Source organism: Acomys russatus, chromosome 29 (genome assembly GCF_903995435.1).
Source record: "Acomys russatus chromosome 29, mAcoRus1.1, whole genome shotgun sequence".
Taxonomy (NCBI): domain Eukaryota; kingdom Metazoa; phylum Chordata; class Mammalia; order Rodentia; family Muridae; genus Acomys; species Acomys russatus.
In genome coordinates, this window is record NC_067165.1 from 24,795,135 (window position 1) to 24,814,500 (window position 19,366).

General features: G+C 42.8%; 1 protein-coding gene across 18 annotated transcripts in view; it reads left to right on the top strand.

The window, feature by feature from the left end:
* The window catches only part of Pum1 (pumilio RNA binding family member 1), a 110,706-nt gene that overhangs the window by 15,076 nt on the left and 76,264 nt on the right, over positions 1–19,366 (top strand). For all 18 annotated transcript variants that reach the window (XM_051171517.1, XM_051171519.1, XM_051171524.1 and 15 more), the window contains one exon: positions 12,976–13,044. In XM_051171517.1, the coding sequence (XP_051027474.1) occupies positions 12,976–13,044 (69 nt within the window). The remainder of the gene's footprint in view (positions 1–12,975; positions 13,045–19,366) is intronic.

Here is a 19,366-nt window from a genome sequence, read left to right on the forward strand (position 1 = left end):
GCAGGTTATACATGGGGTAGATGTTGGGGTAAGGCTCACTCACAGCCCTGGATCAGGGCCCACTCCCGTGTCCTCAGTGCAGAGCCCACTCTCCTGCTCCTGTGTCCTCATGGCAGAGCCTGCTTCCCATGTTCTTAGGGCAGAGCCAGCTCACCAGGGTTGGGGGAAAATTCAATTGTCACATGTGAGAGAAAACATATATATATATATTTTTTCCTTTCTTTTTCCAAGACAGGGTTTCTCTGTAACAGCTCCGGCCATCCTGGATTCTCTTTGTAGCCCAGGCTATCCTGGAACTCAGAGATCTCCTGCCTCTGCCTTCCAAGTGCTAGGATTAAAGGCCGGCCCCACCACGCCTGGCAAGAGAAAACAGGTTATGTTTATCTTTCTGTGCCTGTTTTTGAACATTATTATTTCAACTGCCATCTTTCTGAAAATATTAATTCCATGCTTTCAGCTGATAAGATAGTTACATATATGTCTCACTTCTTTTTCTTTTCTCCTCTCCTGCTGGCTAGGGTAAACTATGTATGTAACCGGGCTTGACCTGATGAACTCTGCATGTAAGTGCTGAGGTCACAGCCATGCATATATGTGCCATGTATTCCTTATCCATTCATCGGTCAGTTTATCTCTAAGTTTTTCTATGTCTTGGCTATTGTGAGTAGTGCAGCAGTAAACATGAATTGTGTAAGGATCTTTGTGATATGTTTGTCATAGTCTGCATTAGTTACTTTCTATTGGCTGTACTATGACCAAGGCAACTTAATAAAAGTAAGAAGTGCTGGGTGTAGTGGCACAGGTCTTTAATCCCAGCACTTGGGAGGCAGAGGCAGGGGGATTGCTGTGAGTTCGAGGCCAGGCTGGTCTACAAAGCAAATCTAGGACAGCCAAGGCTACATAGAGAAACCCTGTCTTGAAAAAAACAAAAAGAAAACAAAACAAACAACAACAACAACAACAAAAAAAAAAAAAAAAAAAAAAAAAGAAGAAGAAGGGGCTGGAGAGATGGCTCAGAGGTCTGTTCTTCCAAGGGTCCTGAGGTCAATTCCCAGCAACCACATTGTGGCTCACAGCTATCTGTAATGAGATCTGGTGCCCTTTTCTGATGTGCAGGTATGCATGCGGGCAAAGCACCGTATACGTAACAATAAATAAGTCTTTATAAAAAAAGTAAGAAATACTAAGACCCAAATAAGGAGTTGCATTTATGGTTCCAGATGGATAAAAGTCCATCATTAGGACAGGTGGCATGGTGACTGAAGCAGAAAGCTGAGAGATCACATGTTGAACCACAGCCAGAGAGTGAGCAGTGGGAGTAGCATTAGGCTTGAAATCACAAAGCCAGCCCCCTGTGCCATTCTTCCCCCAGCAAGGCACTTCTTAGACTTCCCCAAACTGGTCCAGCCAGGGAAGGGGTGGGGAGAGGTAATCGTGAAATACACAAGCCCACATCTCCTTCAAGCTTCTAGTAGCCATTGCTAGCTCTCTTTGTTCCAGAGTTGGATACCCTTATGACAGTGTGGTACTTGGTTAAAGCATTTAGCAATAGTCTTAGAATTGAGCATGCCCTATGTCTATTAGGTGTCACCATGCTGTTGCAGTAAACAAGTGATGGCCTCAGGTCTAGATCCACTGACAGACTCAGTCTCCAGGGCTGAGTTGTCATTCATGTATTGCTTCAAGGCCTCCCTGGTGATCCTTATGTGCTCATTATTAAGAAGCAATACTTTGGGATATTTCCTGAGAGAAGTGTTCTCTATCTTTTATTTCCAGCTCCCGGAAATAGTATATAAATGATGAATGAGGACATCATGTCATCAGGGCACATTGAGGAGATATATTGAGTGGAGTGTTTTATTTTGAAGAGTATTAAGATGCCATTTTAAATTGATAAACTTATAAGGTGCAACAGAGTGTAGTGTCATTAATACTGAGATGGTTTGGGTTTGAAGAGACAGGGAACATGCATTGAAAGGCTTTATTGAAGAATCTTAAAGGGTTGTGGGCACTCTTATTCTGTGATCATGCCTTTAAAAAAAACTTGTTGCCAAGATTGATAACCTGAATTTTATTCCTGGCCTCACACTGTAGGAGAGTATTTACTCCTGAAAGTTGGTCTCTGACTGCCACACTTGTGATGTGGCATTCGAGTCCTCTGTCCCATGCACACAAAATAAATAAGAATGTAATAAAAATGACAGTGTTTGACTTTTTTTTTTTTTTTGGAGATAGGATTTCCCTATGAAGCCTGGGCTGTCCTGGACTTGCTTTGTAGACCAGGCTGGCCTTGAACTCACAGGGATGTGTCTGCTTCTCTTGGGAGGCTTATGCCACCACTGCCTGGCTAAAATACATCCTTGTAACCCCAACACTCTGAAAACTGGTGTAGTCTTAGGTGCACAGTGAGATGTGTCCTAAAAATCAAGTGAAAACAAATGAAAATATCTGGATCAACATCTACCTTTTTTTTTTTTTTTTTTTTGGGTTTTTCGAGACAGGGTAGCCTTGGCCTCACTTTGTAGACCAGGCTGGCCTCGAACTCACAGCCATCCGACTGCCTCTGCCTCCCGAGTGCTGGGATGAAAGCCGTGCGCACCACGCCCGGCTCTACCGGTTATTGACTACTTAGCTGTTAGCCAAGTATGGTGGTTTGAGTAAGAATAACCCCCCTCTAGGTTCATAGATTTGAATGCTTGGTTGCCATGGAGTGGCAATATTTGAAAGGATTAGGAGAGATGATTTTATTGGACATAGTTTGTCATTGTAGACGGGCTTTTAGATTTTCAAAAGCCCAGGCTAAGTCAGAGGTTTTGCCTTCCTGCTGCTGGCTGATAAGGATGTAGAACTGTGTTAACTTGTCCAGCACCATGCCTCTCCCAGCCAGGAGAATGACAATGGACCTCTGCAACTGTAAGCAAGCCTCAGTTAAACGCTTTCCTTTGTAAGAGTTGCTATAGCCATGTTGTTTTCTTAACAATAATAGAAAACTAACAGTAAATTATGCCTCGTTTTAGAAAATGCACAGGACCTGATATAATTTGAACTTCTCCTCATTTTCTTAGGACAGGAAAGTAGCGTAGCCCTTCAATATTGTATCTCTTTTGTTTGTTTTGAGACATGGTTTCTCTATGTTATCTTGGCTGTCCTGGACTCGCTTTGTAGACCAGGCTGGCCTCAAACTCACAGCTATCTGCCTGCCTCTGCCTCTCACGTGTTGGGATTAGAGGCATACGCCACCATGCTCGGCCTGTTTTTGTTTTTCAAGACAGGGTTTCTCTGTGTAGCCTTGGCTGTCCAGGACTCACTTTATAGACCGGGCTGGTCTTGAACTCACAGTGATCTGCCTGCCTCTGCCTCCCAAGTGCTGGGATTAAAGGCATGCACCACCCCACCTGCCTAATGCTGTATCTCTTTTGTGTTTAATTTAATTGTAATTTTGTTTTTTTGAGATAGGATCTCAATATGTGAGACATTTAACAAATATATAATTGGTTTTTCGAGACAGGGCTTCTCTGAGTAGCCTTGGCTTTCCTGGACTGTCCTTGTTGACCAGGCTGGTCTTGAACTCACAGTGATCTGCCTGCCTCTGCCTCCCAAGTGCTGGGACTAAAGGCCTGTGCCATCACACCCGGCCATGCTTCCATTTTTTATTACATTTTGATTTATTTACTTATTTTGTGTGCATGGGGCAGAGGCCTTGCATTCCACAGCACAAGTGTGGGGATCAGAGCATCAGGAGTAAATTCTTTCCTACACTGTGAGGGCCAGGGATGGAATTCAGATGGTCAAGCTTGGCAACGAGCACCTCACAGGCCTTGAGAGACTTAAGTTTTTTAAGAGGCACAATTACAGAGTCAGAGCTCAGGAAACTTATAAAGGTTACAGTGAGCTTTAGGGCTTGGGATGTGTAGCTCAGTGCTTAAGAACACTGGCTCCAGCTGAGCTTTGTGGTAATCTCAGCACTATGAGAGGCAGAGGCAGACAGATCTCTGTTTGAGGCCAGCTTGGTCTACAAAACAAGTCTAGGACAACCAGGGCTACACAGAGAAACCATGTTTCAGAGAAACCAAAAATAAAAAACCCAAACCCAAACCAAATAAAAACAGGACCCCAAAACAAAACAAAACAAAACAACAACAACAAAAAAGGAAAGCAGGGGCGGGGGGGGGGGAAGGACTGCTGGCTGCTTTTTGCAGAGACCTGGATTCAATTTGCAACACTCACATGGTTACCCACATCTGTCTGTAATTCCAGTTCCAGGGGATATTTTTTTCTGGTTTCCAGGGGAGCTGAGGATGCATGTGGTGGCTAGATTTAATGTATAGGCAAAATGTCTATAGACATAAAAAAAAGAATAAATACAAATAAGTGAGCTCTGCTTTATTTTTTTCCTCCTTAAAATTTTTTTATTTCTTGGGTTTTTTTAATTGGGTTTTATTTATTGGGTTTTTCTTTTTTTCTTTTCTTTGGTTTTTCAAGACAGGGTTTCACTGTGTACCCTTGGCTGTCCTGGACTCACTTTGTAGACCAGGCTGGCCTCGAACTCACAGTGATCCACCTGCCTCTGCCTCCCGAGTGCTGGTATTAAAGGTGGGCACCACCACGCCCAGCTTGAGTTTTTATTTTTGGGATAGGGTTTTACTATGTAGCCTTGGATGGCCTCGAACTCACTATAAATCCCAAGGTGGTCTTGAACTGAGACACCTGCCTGTCTCTGTCTTCTTGGTACTGTTATTTTAGGCATGCACCCCCATGCTGGACTCAGTTTTTAGTTACTAATTTTTAAAAAATGATTTATTATGTATATAGTGCTCTGCCTGCATGTACACACCTGCATGCTAGAAAATGGCATCAGATCACACTACTGATGATCATGAGCCATTATGTGGTTGCTGGGAATTAGACTCAGGACCTCTGGAAGAACGGTCAGTGCCCTTAACCTCTGAGCCATCTCTCTAGCCCTATTAATTATTGTTGTTTTTTTCCTGTCCTCGAAGTCAAGAGATTCACCTAACTCTGCCTCCTGAGTGCTGGGATTAAAGGCATGCAATGCCACTGCCTGGCTTCAGTTTTTATTTTTATTTTTTGGTTTTTCTAGACAGGGCTTCTGTGTGTAGCCTTGGCTGTCCTGGACTCACCTTGTAGACCAGGCTGGCCTTGAACTCATAGAGATCCTCTTGCCTCTGCCTCTCTTGTGTGCTGGAATTACAGGTTTGGGCGACCTTGCCTGTTTCAGCCTGCCCCGGCCCGGGGCTACTCTGTATAATAGCTCTGTGAGTATGTATCACAGATGGGCTGTGTAAGCTGCTCCTCCTCCTCTTGTGCAGCTGGAGTGGGGTTCCATTGTACATTCTTCCTTTAGTACTCTTTCATTTAGTGCATCTTTCTTGGATCTGGGTTAATAATAATAATAATTATATAATAATAATAATAATAATAATAATAATAATAATTATTATTATTATTATTATTATTATTATTATTATTATTATCATCCCAGCACTCGGGAGGCAGAGGCAGGCGGATCGCTGTGAGTTCGAGGCCAGCCTGGTCTACAAAGTGAGTCCAGGATGGCCAAGGCTACACAGAGAAACCCTGTCTCGAAAAACAAAAAAACAAAAAAAAATTATTATTATTATGCTTTTATTGGATCTCCCTCCACTCCCTTACCCCTGGCCTCTTTTTGTAGTCCCGGCTGCCCTGGAACTAGTTCTTAGACCAGGCTGACCTTCAACTCACAGAGATCCGCCTGCCTCTGCCTCCCGAGTGCTAGAATTAAAGGCTATCAGGTTGCGGTGCAACTGAGTAAGGGGCTTAACCTTCTTTTGCTTTGTTTCAAAAACAAATGATGCAGCCTGGTCTACAAAGTGAGTCCAGGATGGCCAAGGCTACATGGAGAAACCCTGTCTCGAAAAACCAAAAAAAAAAAAAAAAAAAAAGAAAAAAAAAAAAGAAAAAAGAAAAACAAATGATGCTGTTTCCTTTTATGACCACTATTTTGATGTTATTCTGTTGCCTACTAGTTGCCGTCTCCACACACTGATCAATCACAAGATCCATGAAGGAATCAAAGCCCCGTAGTATTGTTTGTACATTTAACTTCAGTGATAACTTCTTGTCCATAAATATCTTCAGTTTGGGAGATTCACAATTCACAATGGCACTGAAGATTGATCTAGCTCTACTTCATACTGTGCTGCTGTCTCTGGAAACTGCCCACAGCCATCTCATACTTAATTTTTTCTTCTTCTTTCCAGACTAGGTTTCTCTGTGTAACAGTCCGGGTTGTCCACGAACTCTCTTTGTAGACCAGGCTGGCTTTGAATTTATAGAGATCAGCCTACTTCTGTTGATCGAACTAAAGACCTGGGCCATCATACCCTGCTCCCATACCTATTTTCCCATTTATTTACTTATTTATTTAATTATTTTATAGCCTGATACCAGCCTCCTCCTTCCATACCTAAATTTTTGTCAGTTATCTGGTAAAATAGCTATACAACACACTTTAATCCCAGCACTTAGGGAGGCAGAGGCAGGATTCCAGGACAGCCAGGGCTATAGAGTGAAACCCTGTTTCAGAAAACAAAAACAAACTGCAACAAAAAAACAGAAGAGAGAAAACACCATATTTCCTGGTATTGGAGTTATGAATGGTTTTAAGTTGCCATGTGGGTGCTGGAAATGAACACGGGTCTGTACAGGAACAAGAACTGCTAGGTCACCTCTCCAGTCCTCTTCCTCATCAAAGAGCCTTGTGTACTTAGTATTGGTCTATAACTAAAGTGGCTTGAATGAGAATGGTCCCCTTTACTTGCATTCTTTGTCCCCAGTAGGTGACTGGGAGACGGGTCTTTGTTGGAGGAGGTCTATTGCTAGAGCTGGCCTTTGAGGTTTCAGAAGCCCATGCCAAGCCCAGTTCTGCCTGCTTACAGTAGATCAGGATGTAGCCTTCAGCTGCTTCTCCAGCACTGTGCCTGTGGGTCCTGTGTTGCCATGACGGTCATGGGCTCTCTAAAGTTGTAAGGAAGCCCCTGATTAAATAAATGCTTTCCTTTATAAGAGTTGTCTTGGTCATGGTGTCTCTTCATAGCATAGAACATTGACGAAGTAACTCACTGTGTATGTAGCCTACACCTGTGGTCCTCTTACTTTTCCTTTTCTAATTGTTTGCATCCATATATGGGTATATGCACATATATGCACGTACCTGCATAAGTCAGATGCTTGTAAACCTTGTAATATTTGTGCAGGGAATTGAACTTGCATCCTGGAAGTGTAGTCAGTATGTATGTGCTCTTAACAACTGAGCCATCTCTCCAACCCCTGCATTTGTTTGCTGAGCTGAGAGTGCATGTGTATGCTACCATGCTAGGCTGCCCAGGTCTAAAAGGCTTTACATTTTTATGTTTTACTAGTGTATGATGCGTATGTGTGAGCATGGGCTCAGGAGGCCGGAGAACAATACCAGGAGTAAGCTCTTCCCCTCCACCGTGGGTTTCCTGGGCCACGTTAGGTCCTCAGGCTTTTACTGACCGCATCCTCTCACCAGCCCCAGCTTTAAAAGTTGTAAGTTATAACATTTGAGTATATAGTTTAGATGTTCCTTGTATCCCTGTGGCACTTTGTACTGTCCTACTTTAAGAGTCTTTTTATACTCATATGTTTCTCTTTAAAAATTTAGACATGTTTTAGGGTGCTGGAGGAGTGCTTTAGACCTTAACAGCACTTGCTGCTCTTGTAGAGCACCCAGGTTCAGTTCTCAACACCTACATGACAGCTCACAACCTTCTGTAACACTAGTTCCAAGTGATCTTAACACTTTCTCCTGGCCTCCACAGGCAGCAGGCACCCACACATGCACAGACATGCATGCAGGTCAAACTTTTATATCCACAAAAAAGACATTTAAGTAGTTGTATCATATTCTTTAAATTCTATTTTTGTGGGTGGGGTAGGGTGGGGAAGCCTCCAGACTGGGTTTCTCTGTTATAGACTCAATTCGTAGACTAGGCTGGCTTTGAACTCACAGAGATCCACTTGCCTCTGCCTCCCAGAGTGCTGGGATTACAGGCATGTGCCACCACCCTGCTCTTTAAATTCTGCTGGGCAGTGCTGGTGCATGCACTCCAAGGTAGAGGCAGCCATGTCTTCTGAGCGAGATCCAGGACAGCCAAGGCTCCACAGAGAAACCCTGTATCAAAAAACAGGACAAGGCCATGGCTACATAGAGAAACCCTGTCTTGAGAAACAAACAAACAAACTTCCTATTTTGTAGCTGTTTGTTCCTTTCCCCATTTCAATATTAAGTTTGAGGTCTTCATCAATAAATATTTGCTTATATTTCTGATTATTTGCTTAGAATTTAAATTCCTGGAAGTCAGTTTAGCAGGTCAAAGGGCATGGATATTAACAAAATTCATAAGGCTTATTATCAGATTCCTAGAAAAGCCAGTAAAGCTGGCTCTAGCAGAATGCTTGCTGCCTTCTTGCCACTCCCATTTGGTCTCTTAGACTTATTAAGACTAAGTGTAGGGCTGGAGAGACGGCTCAGAGGTCCTGAGTTCAATTCCCGGCAACCACGTGGTGGCTCACAGCCATCTATACCCTCTAATACCCTCTTCTGGCATGTAGCTAGAGCATTCATATATATAATAAATAAAATCTTAAAAAAAAAAGACTAAGTGTAAATGTTGAAGGCACATATATTTATGTAGATGGCTCGTCTTTTAATTCAGCTAGATGTTAAGGGATCACTTCTAGAGGAAATATGAGCAATTCTCCTGGGAAAATTTATGGAACTCACCTGTAGTCCTGGCTAACTCTGAGACCAGGCTAGCCTGGAACTTAACTGAAATCTGCTTGCTTCTTCCCCTAATGTTGGAATTATGTGCACCACTGTACTCAGTTTTTGGGTTAAAACTTTCCCTCTCCTCTATGTAGGGGCTTCAGGGAAGCATTGCACCTCTTAGCCATATCCCCACCCCCTTCCTCCCTCCTTTCTTTTTAAAGATTTAATTTATGTGCATTAGTGTGCTTGCCTGCATGTATGCATATGCACTACCGGAGTGCCTTGTTGCTCATAGACGTCAGAAGAAAGATGGCTGATCTCCTGGAACTGTAGTGACAGATGGTTAAGAGCTGCCCTGTGAATGCTGGGAACTGACCCTGGGCCCCTTTTTTTCTTTTCTTTGAGGCAGGGTTTTTCCTGTGTAGCCTTGGCTGTCCTGGACTTTTTAGACCATGCTGCCCTCCTTTCACCCCTTTGGGAAGCAAGACATGCATGTGGTGTACATACAGACGAATGTTCATACATATAAGATAAAAGTAAATATTTTAAAAAGGGGGTAGTGGTACCTGTAGTATGGGAGGAGGTAGCCATAGCAGCTGGGAAAGCCCTGGATAGGGAGAGAAAGGTATTATTGGCAAGTGGCACAAAGAAAAAAATAATTGTTTTTGTGAAAAAGACAAGAGATAAAGGAAGTCTTACAGATACTTAGCAGACACAAAAGAGGAATTACCAGACAAGAAATTAACATAACCCACCAATCAGACTTCTGAAGAAAAGGGAGGCAGAGAGTATAATAACTTGGAAGTCCAGTCTTGGTGGGAAGGGTTGGATGCTGGCTATAAGGGACAGCCAGCTTTTCTCCTTGATGGGTTTGTTCTGTAGGTCAAATATTTCTTAAGGTAGCCTATAGCTTTATCCTCCAATATCTCTTGATTCCTTTGTGTGTCTATTTGATCATTAGTTTTGTTTTCAAGGAGGAATTTTGGCTGAATAACTGGCCTGGTGTCAGCAACCATACCATATTAAACAAATGGCTTCCTGAATAGGAATAGTTAAAAAAAAAAAAAGATTTATTTAATTATTATTATACAGTGTTCTGCCTGCATGTACACTTGTGTGCCAGAAGAGGGCACCAGCTTTCATTGTAGATGATTGTGAGTCATTATGTGGCTGCTGGGAATTGAACTCAGGACTTTTGGAAGAGCAGCCAGTGCTCTTAACCTCTGAGCCATCTCTCCAGTGCTGAATATGAATGGGTACTATACATCTGTGAGAAAGATGTGGTTTGTTTGCTTTGGTTAAGTGTAGGTGTAGTTTTAAATGGAGTTTGTGGTGTCTCAGCAAAGAAAGCTTGAGGGAATGTAGTCCTTTCTCAGCATAAGAGGCAGAAGACAGTACATAGGGAAAGGATAAAAATAGTTTCTAGTATAGGTGAGGTGGGTCACCTGGAAACAGGGAGGCCTGGAGGGAGTGATAGAGCAAAACAAGGTGTAGGAGGAGACCTGGGAAGGGTGGAGGGTAAATAGCGGAGGGAGAAAGAAGAGCAATCCTGGCATAGTAAAGAATAACAGCATTTCAGGGGTGGGGGGGGCACTGTTTTGAGGGTAGAAAGGGAAGTGGAGAGAGAGAGGCTCAGTCACCTGAGCTACGGCAGACGGGGAATGTAGTCGACACCTGTGCTCTCCAGAAGGCTGGGGCTGTCCTGTGCTTGCTGTGGAAGAACACTAAGATCCCTTGTAGCGCTGACAGGTGCTCTTGACTCTTGGCCTCTTCTCCTCTACTAAGCCATGGAGAAGGCAGTTCATTGAGGTGCAGTGTGAGTCACGTGTGGTGGTTGTTGTGTTGACCCTATGAGGATGTGTAAGGTGTGTTCCTTGCCTAATCGTACTTGTAGTTTCTTTGGGAAATATGCACAACATTTCTAATGTTCCAGTTAAACCTATATTTGCATTTTTTAATTTTCCAAGAAAAAAAAATCCCCCCTCCCACCCTTCCGAGACAGGGTTTCTCTGTGTAGCCTTGGCTATCCTGGACTCACTTTGTAGACCAAGAAATTTTTAGTTCTCTTATGAGATGGCTAACACAGTAAGAGGTAGACCAGCCTGCTGAATTCTGTGTTTTTTTAAAAAAAAGTTTATTAAATTTTTTTTTTCCCGAGACAGGGTTTCTTTGTGTAGCCCTGGCTGTCCTGGAACTAGCTCTGTAGACCAGCTGGCCTTCAACTCACAGAGAACCGACAACCTTTGCCTCCGAGTGCTGGGATTAGAGGTGTGGACCACCATGCCTGGCTATTTAAAAATTTTTATGAGTATTTTGTCAGCATGTATGTATGTACGTATGCTTGGTGCCCATGGAAGTCAGGAGAGGGCATTGCATCCCTGAACCGAGTCACTAATGGTTGTGAGCTCTACCATGTGGGTGGTGGGAATCAAGCCCCAGGCCTTTTATAAGAGCAACAGGTGCCCTTAACCTCTGAGCTACCTCTCCAGCCCCTGGCTTTACAATTTGGTAAATTCAGGCTGGCTCTGAATTTGTGATCTTCTTACCTCTCAGTCTTAGTGCTGGGTCATGTAGATCATACCCAGCTTGAATTGTATAAGTTTAACGTTTTTAGCAAACATTCTCAAGTTATTACAACTTAATACTGGATTGTATCATTAGTTGCATAGTTTGTTACCTGTGGATTTTAAAGTATATGATAGAAAGTAATAATAGTACAGCCAGGTGTGGTGGCACACACCTTTCATCTCAGCACTCAGGGAAGCAGAGGCAGACCAATCTTTGTGAGTTTGAGGCTAGGCTGGTTACACAGAAAAACTCTTTGTCAACCCACCTTCCTCACCCCCCCGTCCCCCCCCAAGAAAAGGAAGTAATAGTGCTACTGTAATTTTACACAGCAGAAGTTAAGACAAATTAACATTATAAGTCTTCCTCCTCCCCCACCCTCCACAGGGTTTCTCTGTGTAGCTCTGACTGTCCTAGACTTGCTTTGTAGACCAGGCTGGCCTGGAACTCAAAGTGATCTGCCTGCCTCTGCCTCCCAAGTGCTTGGAATTAAAGGTGTGTGTCACCATGCCAGGACAACATTCTAAGCCTTAAGTTGGTTTTTTGTTTTTCTTTCCTGAGACAGGGTTTCGTTGTGTATCGCTGGCTGTCCTGTACTCATTCTGTAGACCAGGGTGGCCTGGATCTCAGAGTGATGCTCCTGCTTTGGCCTTTGGAGTATTGGCCTTAGAGGAGTGCCCCTTCCCCACCTGGCTTCTTTTAGTTTTGATACAAGGTCTCTCCGGCTCAGGCTGTCCTAGAACTCATTTTGTAGACCACACTGGCTTGGAACTCACAGATCTGCCTGCCTCTTCTAGCCCAAGTGCTGGGCTGTGTGTGCCATCACTCCTCAGTTAAGTTGTGTTTTGAGTGCTGCCTTTCTCCTTGCTTAGCTACAGCTTGACCTTTGCATTTACTTTCCTAGAAGTTGCCCACCAACCTTGGGAAGGTGGTGGCCAGAAGACAGCAGGTTTAAGAGGCTCCTGCTTCAGGAATCTTGTTTTCAGGTGTGCAGAAATGTCTTCTCTCAAGGCTGGCCTTGAACTCACAGAGATCTGCCTGTTTCTGCCTTCCAAGTGCTGAGATTACAGGCATACCCTCACTGTTAATGTTATCTTGTATTTATGATTACTGTTGTATATATGTGCATGCTATTTCTTTCTCTCTTGTTTGAGATTTGAGGGCTTTCTGGTACTGCCTTCTATGGATAGATACTGGGATATTCCATAAAATTTACAGCCTGATCTCTTTGAGTTATCTGAGAGTGCTGGTTCAGACTAGCCTCATTTATACTTGGCTGCTACAGGCTGAGATGCAGTACTGCTGTAGGTCAAAGACTCTCTACTGAACACCATTGCTGCTCAGCATATTGGTCTCTGCTTATTACAGTATGTGAGAAGTTGCTAACATTGTCATGTGATGTATTTTGTGCTTTGAAAATTAAGGGAGTTGGTAGGGTAAAGGAGGGATAATTTCTGAGTCCAGGTGGTTAAAGGTAAGTGAATGTTTAATCGCTTGAGTTTTGTTACTGTGTTAGTTTCTTAAAGTAAATATAGAACAACTTTTCATTTCTGCATAATGTGTGTATAATGTTCATAATGCTGACGTAAAGCTTTCCCCTTTATTCTGAACACTAGGTACGCTCTATGGATGAATTAAATCATGATTTTCAAGCACTTGCTCTGGAGGGGAGAGCTATGGGCGAGGTAAGTGAGCTGGTGTGGTTGAAATTGGGCGTTTCTAGGGAAGCCTGGAGTTGTCTTTCATCAGTTTTGTCTGAATCTAGTCTCTAGAGATCTGTGCTTGCTTTTCCTTGTTGCCATCCTCACAGTAGAATAGGATGCTGGCAATTGTTCCAAAACTCTGCCTATATAGAGTGACTAGTAACTTAGTCTAGTTACTTAAGCACTAATTAATAAATATATTAATAAGTTAGCTGTAATGTGAGGTGTTCAAGCACAGTTTTATATTCATCAAATGGTCTTCCTTTTGCCTCATTTTTCAGTGGCTAGGTGTTTGACAGTTGGAAAGGGAGTTTTAGATGTGCTGTTAATCAGAGAGTGTCAGTCGCCTGGGGTTTTACTCTTAATGCTCTTTACTACCCAGGCTCCATTGTGAATGCAGGGTGCCTCCTGGGTGGCTGCTCAAATACTCAAAGATGGAGATATCAGCTAGGAAGAACAAATCCAGAAACAAGAAACTTTAGTTTCTTTTTAGCATTTAATATTTTTGTTCATTATATTGATAAGTGGAGTTGTCATTGTTTAGAAGGGGGATGTAGCTAAAGTACAGCCAGCCCCTGAAGGTTCTGCTTGTTGACAGGAAACATGTGCTGATGACAAATACAGTAGACTGTTCCAATGTATTGCTGAAGACTGCGTAGGTTCGTAAGAGACCATTTCTGCACAGCTCTCATTCTGGACAGTAATTCTAGGTTTGTCTATTTTGTTCTGTACTTAAAAAGCCCCCCTATCTATTTTAATGTTTTGAAGGAGGGAGAATGGCTATACTTAGATTTTCCCTCATGTCCTGGCCATTAGATAGTATTTAGTTTAGTGAATGCTATTTGGCGCAGGCATTGTGCTGGGTTTGGAAGATTCAGAAGCAACGTGCTCCCTTTTTTGGGGCTTGCACGGAGACTCCTACTTGCTCCCTGGCTTTTATTGCTTTGTCCTGAGGTCCTTGCTCAAATTGCAGAAGATTTTGCTTTTTTTTTTTTTTTTTTTTTTTTTTTTTTTTTTTTTTTTTTTTTTTTTTTGGTTTGTTTGTTTTTTTTCTTTTTCTCTGTATTTTCTTGTGGTCAGAGAGGTCTGTGTCTGCCTTACCATCTTGGGTTCTGATTTTTAGGAAATGATTGATAGTTGTCCTTGTGTTAATTCTGCCTGCTATCACTGGAGCAGCATGTGGTAATAATAATAAACCTTGTATGTTGTTGGGTAGAAGACATTGTTATTTAATTTCTGGAGTAAGTTTTGAAGAGAAAATTAGTAGATTTGTTAGCTATTAAATATGGATAGACTGTTTATCTTCTGCTATCTCTGTGATTCTAACCTGCTCTTTAACAGTTCAGTGTATGAGATAAAATGAACAAGGACAATTTAAGGAAAAAAGAGTTCATTTGAGCTTCTGGTTCCAGAGGGAGAGTTGATAATGGTGGGAGAGGCATGACCACAGCCCACGGGAGCAGGAAGCTGTGTGTGCCTGAGCCTGTGGGCACGTTCTCATTCAGACTACCAGCTTGGCAGACACCACATTCACAAGGATGTAGGGTGAGGCCCGGACCGTCTGTAAGCCCTGTCTAGGCAGGTGTTACATACTTGTACCAAACACTGGCCTATGGGGACCAGCTGAGGACATGGAAGGAAGGGTGCTACTCCCCCTCAAGCTCAGATGACTCACAAAAAGGGCAGTGAAATACAGACTGAAGGAAACGTTAAGTCTACATGGAGGCAGAACAAGTTTCTTTTATAGTTGAAACTTAGAGAAAAGAAGCGCTTGGATATCGCTTGGTATCTCCTTGGTATCAGGAGGCACTGGGCTTGGTTACTTGCAGAGTGTGAGAATTTGCCCCCTCTCTATGCATGGGAGAGTGGTGTAGCAGAAGCACAGCAATATGCTTTTATAATAAAACTTCAACATCTAATTACTTGGTTTTTCTTCTCATTTAGCAATAAAATACAATCTTTTGAAGGAAGTGATATAGTAGTTACTAATACCATATGCATTAAATTTAGGTGCATTGGATGGACTTTTAAATTAGGCACAATGTGCGAGGGAGAGGGAGAGAGAGAATACTTAAATACATAAATGTACATGTCTTTAAATTTCAAAGGACATTGATTCCCTTAAAATGATTTCTAATAGTGTTAATGCTGCTTTACTCTGTTCAAAGTCTTTGCCATAGCTCTTGGCATAGAAAGATTTGGAGTATTTTTTATTAGAAAATTTGTGGCGTGTCTGTGTCTCTGCCTGCTCCCCCCCCATTTCTCTCACAGCTCTGGCTCCTGGAACTCGATTTGTAGACCAGGCTGGTGTCAAACTCACAGAGACCCACCTGCCTCTGTCCCCAACTACTGCTGGGATTAAAGGTGTGCGCCACCACATCTGGCAAGAAGTTGTTGCTTAAAGTATCACTCTCACATCTTGCTGGTTGTCCGAAGTGCAGCTGTTATTTTTTTTTTTAAATTAATTAATTAATTAATTATTGTTACATCTCAATGATTATCCCATCCCCTGTATCCTCCCATTCTTCCCTCCCGCCCTGTGCAGCTGTGTGGATGTTTGTGTTCTCTCTGTCTCTCTGTCTCTGTCTCTCTCTCTCTCTGTGTGTGTGTGTAAAATGCCTGATACCTGCAAAGGCCAGAATAAGATGTCAGATACGCTGGAATTGGAGTTATCCTAGCAGGTTATGGACTTCCATGTGGGTGTTAAGATTTGAACCTGGGCCCTCTGGAAGAGCAACTGGACTCTTAACTAGTGAACCCAGCTCTCTAGTTCCTGATGTACAGCTGTTTTTAGCTGAAGGGCTTCCTTTCTCCTCATCTATCGTGAAGTGAAAAAGGAAGAAAGGACAGTGTCTTGGGATCTGGATGATAAGTGAAAGTAGCTCTTGTGTGCTTTATTGGCCCCTCAGTTCAATTTCAAAGTCCTCAGAAATTTAAAGACACTTAACTGAGCAGCTTAGTTGGCCTGGATTCAGGAGAGTATTTTTGTACAAGTAGGAAAACTTATGGATTGTGTTACATTCTCCTGTGGTCACCAAGACCAAATATCTGGTAATAACAAAATAAAGGAGGAATTCTTTGTTTCTATTTCATGTGTATGGGTATTTTGCCTTCATATATTCTAGCCCAGAATCACTTATTTCTCAGTTTCAGAGAGTTTGGGAACATACAACAGAGGGCCTTCTTAGCCAGGCGTGGTGGTGCACGCCTTTAATCCCAGCACTCAGGAGGCAGAGCTAGGCAGATCTCTGTGAATTTGAAGCCAGCCTGGTCTAAAAGTAAGTCCAAGGACAGCCAGTGCCGTTACACACAGAAACCCTGTTTCAAAAAACCAACCAACCAACCAACTAACCAACCAACCAACCAAACAAACAAAAAAACCCCAGCTGGGCGTGGTGGCACACACCTTTTTTTTAAGATAAGATTTTATTTATTATGTCTACAGTATGATCAGATCTCATTATAGATGGTTGTGAGCCACCGTGTGGTTGCTGGGAATTGAACTCAGGACCTCTGGAAGAGCAGTCAGTGCTCTTAACCATTGAGCCATCTCTCCAGCCCCGGCACACGCCTTTAATCTCAGCACTGGGGAGGCAGAGGCAGGTAGATTGGTGTGAGTTCGAGGCCAGCCTGGTCTACAAAGTGAGTCTACGACAGCCAAGGCCACATAGAGAAACCCTGTCTCTAAAAGCCAAACAATAACAACAACCCCCCAAAACAAAAAACACAGAAAAACAGGGCCTTTTTATAGCAGATAAGAAACAAAAATCGAAACTGGCATACAGGAAGAGGCCATGCAACGTATACCCTCTAGGGACATGTCTCCTGGGACTGTCTAGTTCCTACCTCCTGCCTTTAAGCTTGTCTAGTAATGCCATCCTTTTGAGACTCTGCCTGCACAGTCTCTGGAGGTGCCCTTATGCCCCCAGAATGTGCTCTATTTGTTTCTAACCCAGTCATGTCGACACTCACTGTTAGCTATCATGCTGACTGTAGTTCTTAACGTTGGTATGGTCTCTGCTTTCCACATGGACTGTGTATGTCCTAAAAAGGATGGGTTTTTGAAAAGGAGAGAAGTATTGTGAGAGTCATTGTCGAAAAGTCCCTTAATACATAGTTGACTTTTGTTTTCCCTCTTATCTCTTTTTTTATGGTCTTAAAAAATATTTATTTTTGAATAGAGTCATTTATGGGGTTTTTTGTTTGTTTGTTTGTCGGGGTGTGTGTGACGACAGAGTTTCTCTGCATAGCCCTGGCTGTCCTGGAATTCACTTCTGTAGACCAGGTCTCAAAAGTCAAGAGACCTACCTTCCTCTACCTCCCAAGTGGTGGAACAAAGTCCAGTGGGTATGAGAAAGTCTAGTTCATCTGGAACTGACTATGCAGTTTCCCAAGGGCTGGGCTGCTAGCATGAGCTAGCCGAATTTTTCTAACTTTTATAGAGCAGCTGACTATTTTTCTTTTAGGATGTTGGCGATGATGGAGATAGGGTCTCTTGTAGCTCAGGCTGGTCTCAAACGTGACATGTAGGCGACCTTGAATTCATTCTCCTTCCTCCACTTGTAAATGCTACTTACTGTTCTAGGCATTCACAGTCATACTGAGTTAAGATTCCATATTGTTCTATATACCTAGAATAGTTTAGTGATGTAGGCTACCATCTTATTCCTGGCTTAAATGGAACACATTTAGGTAGTTAGCACTTCATCATTTAGAAAATATTACCGACTGAGAAGGGGCTGGAGAGATGGTTTGGAACAGCACTCGATGGCTGTTGTTCCAGAGACTCAGATTCAGTTCCCAACAACCACATGGCAGCTCAAAACTGCCTGTAACTCCAGTTCTAGGAATCCGACACACTCACATAGACATACATGCAGGCAAAACACCAATGCAAATAAAATAAAAAAGAAATCATTTAAAAAAAATGAGATAGTCTAGAACATATGGAGTGATAAAGAATCCTTCTCTATTGGCCAGAAGTAGAACAGAATAATAGTATCCCTGAATATGAGATAGCAGGGTCTCACTATGTAGCCCAGGCTGCCCTGGATAAATAGAGAACCACCTGCCTCTGCTTCCTGAGTGCTGGGGTTAAAAGGAGGCACCACCACATAGACCTAGAGGAGGGGGTGACTTGGTAGGGATCTAGGAAGCTGTTTATTCAGAGAAAGTAAAACTTAGTAGGGTAGAGCCAGAATAGAGCAGGGCCTGAGCCCTGTGGTTCAGTCCTGTATGTATGGCTGTATGAGTTTATGTGCACTGTGGAAATCAGAGGAGGGTGTCAAATCTTCTGAATGTCGTTACAAGTGGGTATGAGCTATCATGTAGGTGGTGGGAGCCAAACATAGATATTCTGCCAGAACATTATTCTTCCTTGCTGAGTTACCTTTTCCAGTCCCAACCTCTGTCTTCCAGAGTGCTAGGATGATAGGTGTGTACTGCTGCTGGGCCACATACATGCGAATGTAACTGCAATTCAGTTACACTGCTAGCCCTCAATGGGTGCCTTTAAATGACCCATTCAGCATTCTACAGCTGACTGGGAATGTTCATCAGGACACATGGATTAGAAGCAGGGCAAAGTGGGAATGACTCAATACGTGAAATTATTTTCCATTATGGTAGACAGTTGTCAGCTAAAATGGCGTATGAATCACATTTCTGAAAGGGACTGCTGTTTAAGCTGGCAGATCCTTTAAGGTAGAGGTCCATAAAAGTAGTTTCTTGAGTTGATAACAAGTGAGGCAGATTGTCGGTTTAGAAAGCAGGCCTTCTTAGATACAGCAATAAAAAATACCTGACTAGGCCATATAACTAACATCTCTTCCCCAAACTCTGCTGCTGAGTGCAGACAGCTATGGTGGAGGCCCTAGTTCTGTTAACTCCGCATTAGTACTGTTTGGTTTAAGCATTTCCTACATCTTGCTGTTAGAATGAAATGTAGCCAGGCCATGTGGTCCAAAGGAGCAAATTCTTAGTAACTGGCTAACTTAAGTTACTTACTGTGTGTTGAGTGTGAAGTGACTTTTCTGCATTATTTGGGGATATTCCTGAGGCCTCATAATAGTTTTGAGATTGAGCCTTTTAAGATAAGGTGTCTTCTAGTATGGCAGGGTGGGTGTGTCGGTATTTGGACAGCAAATGTCAGCTTTCAATACCATATTTATATGGCACCACCAATAATATCTGTGAGCCACCCTTTTGTTTTGCTTTGTTGTTTGAAATAAGTCTTCACTATGTAGTCCAGCCTGGACCTTGAACTGTTATTTCTGTTTTTGCTTGGAAAATGTTGAGATTATCG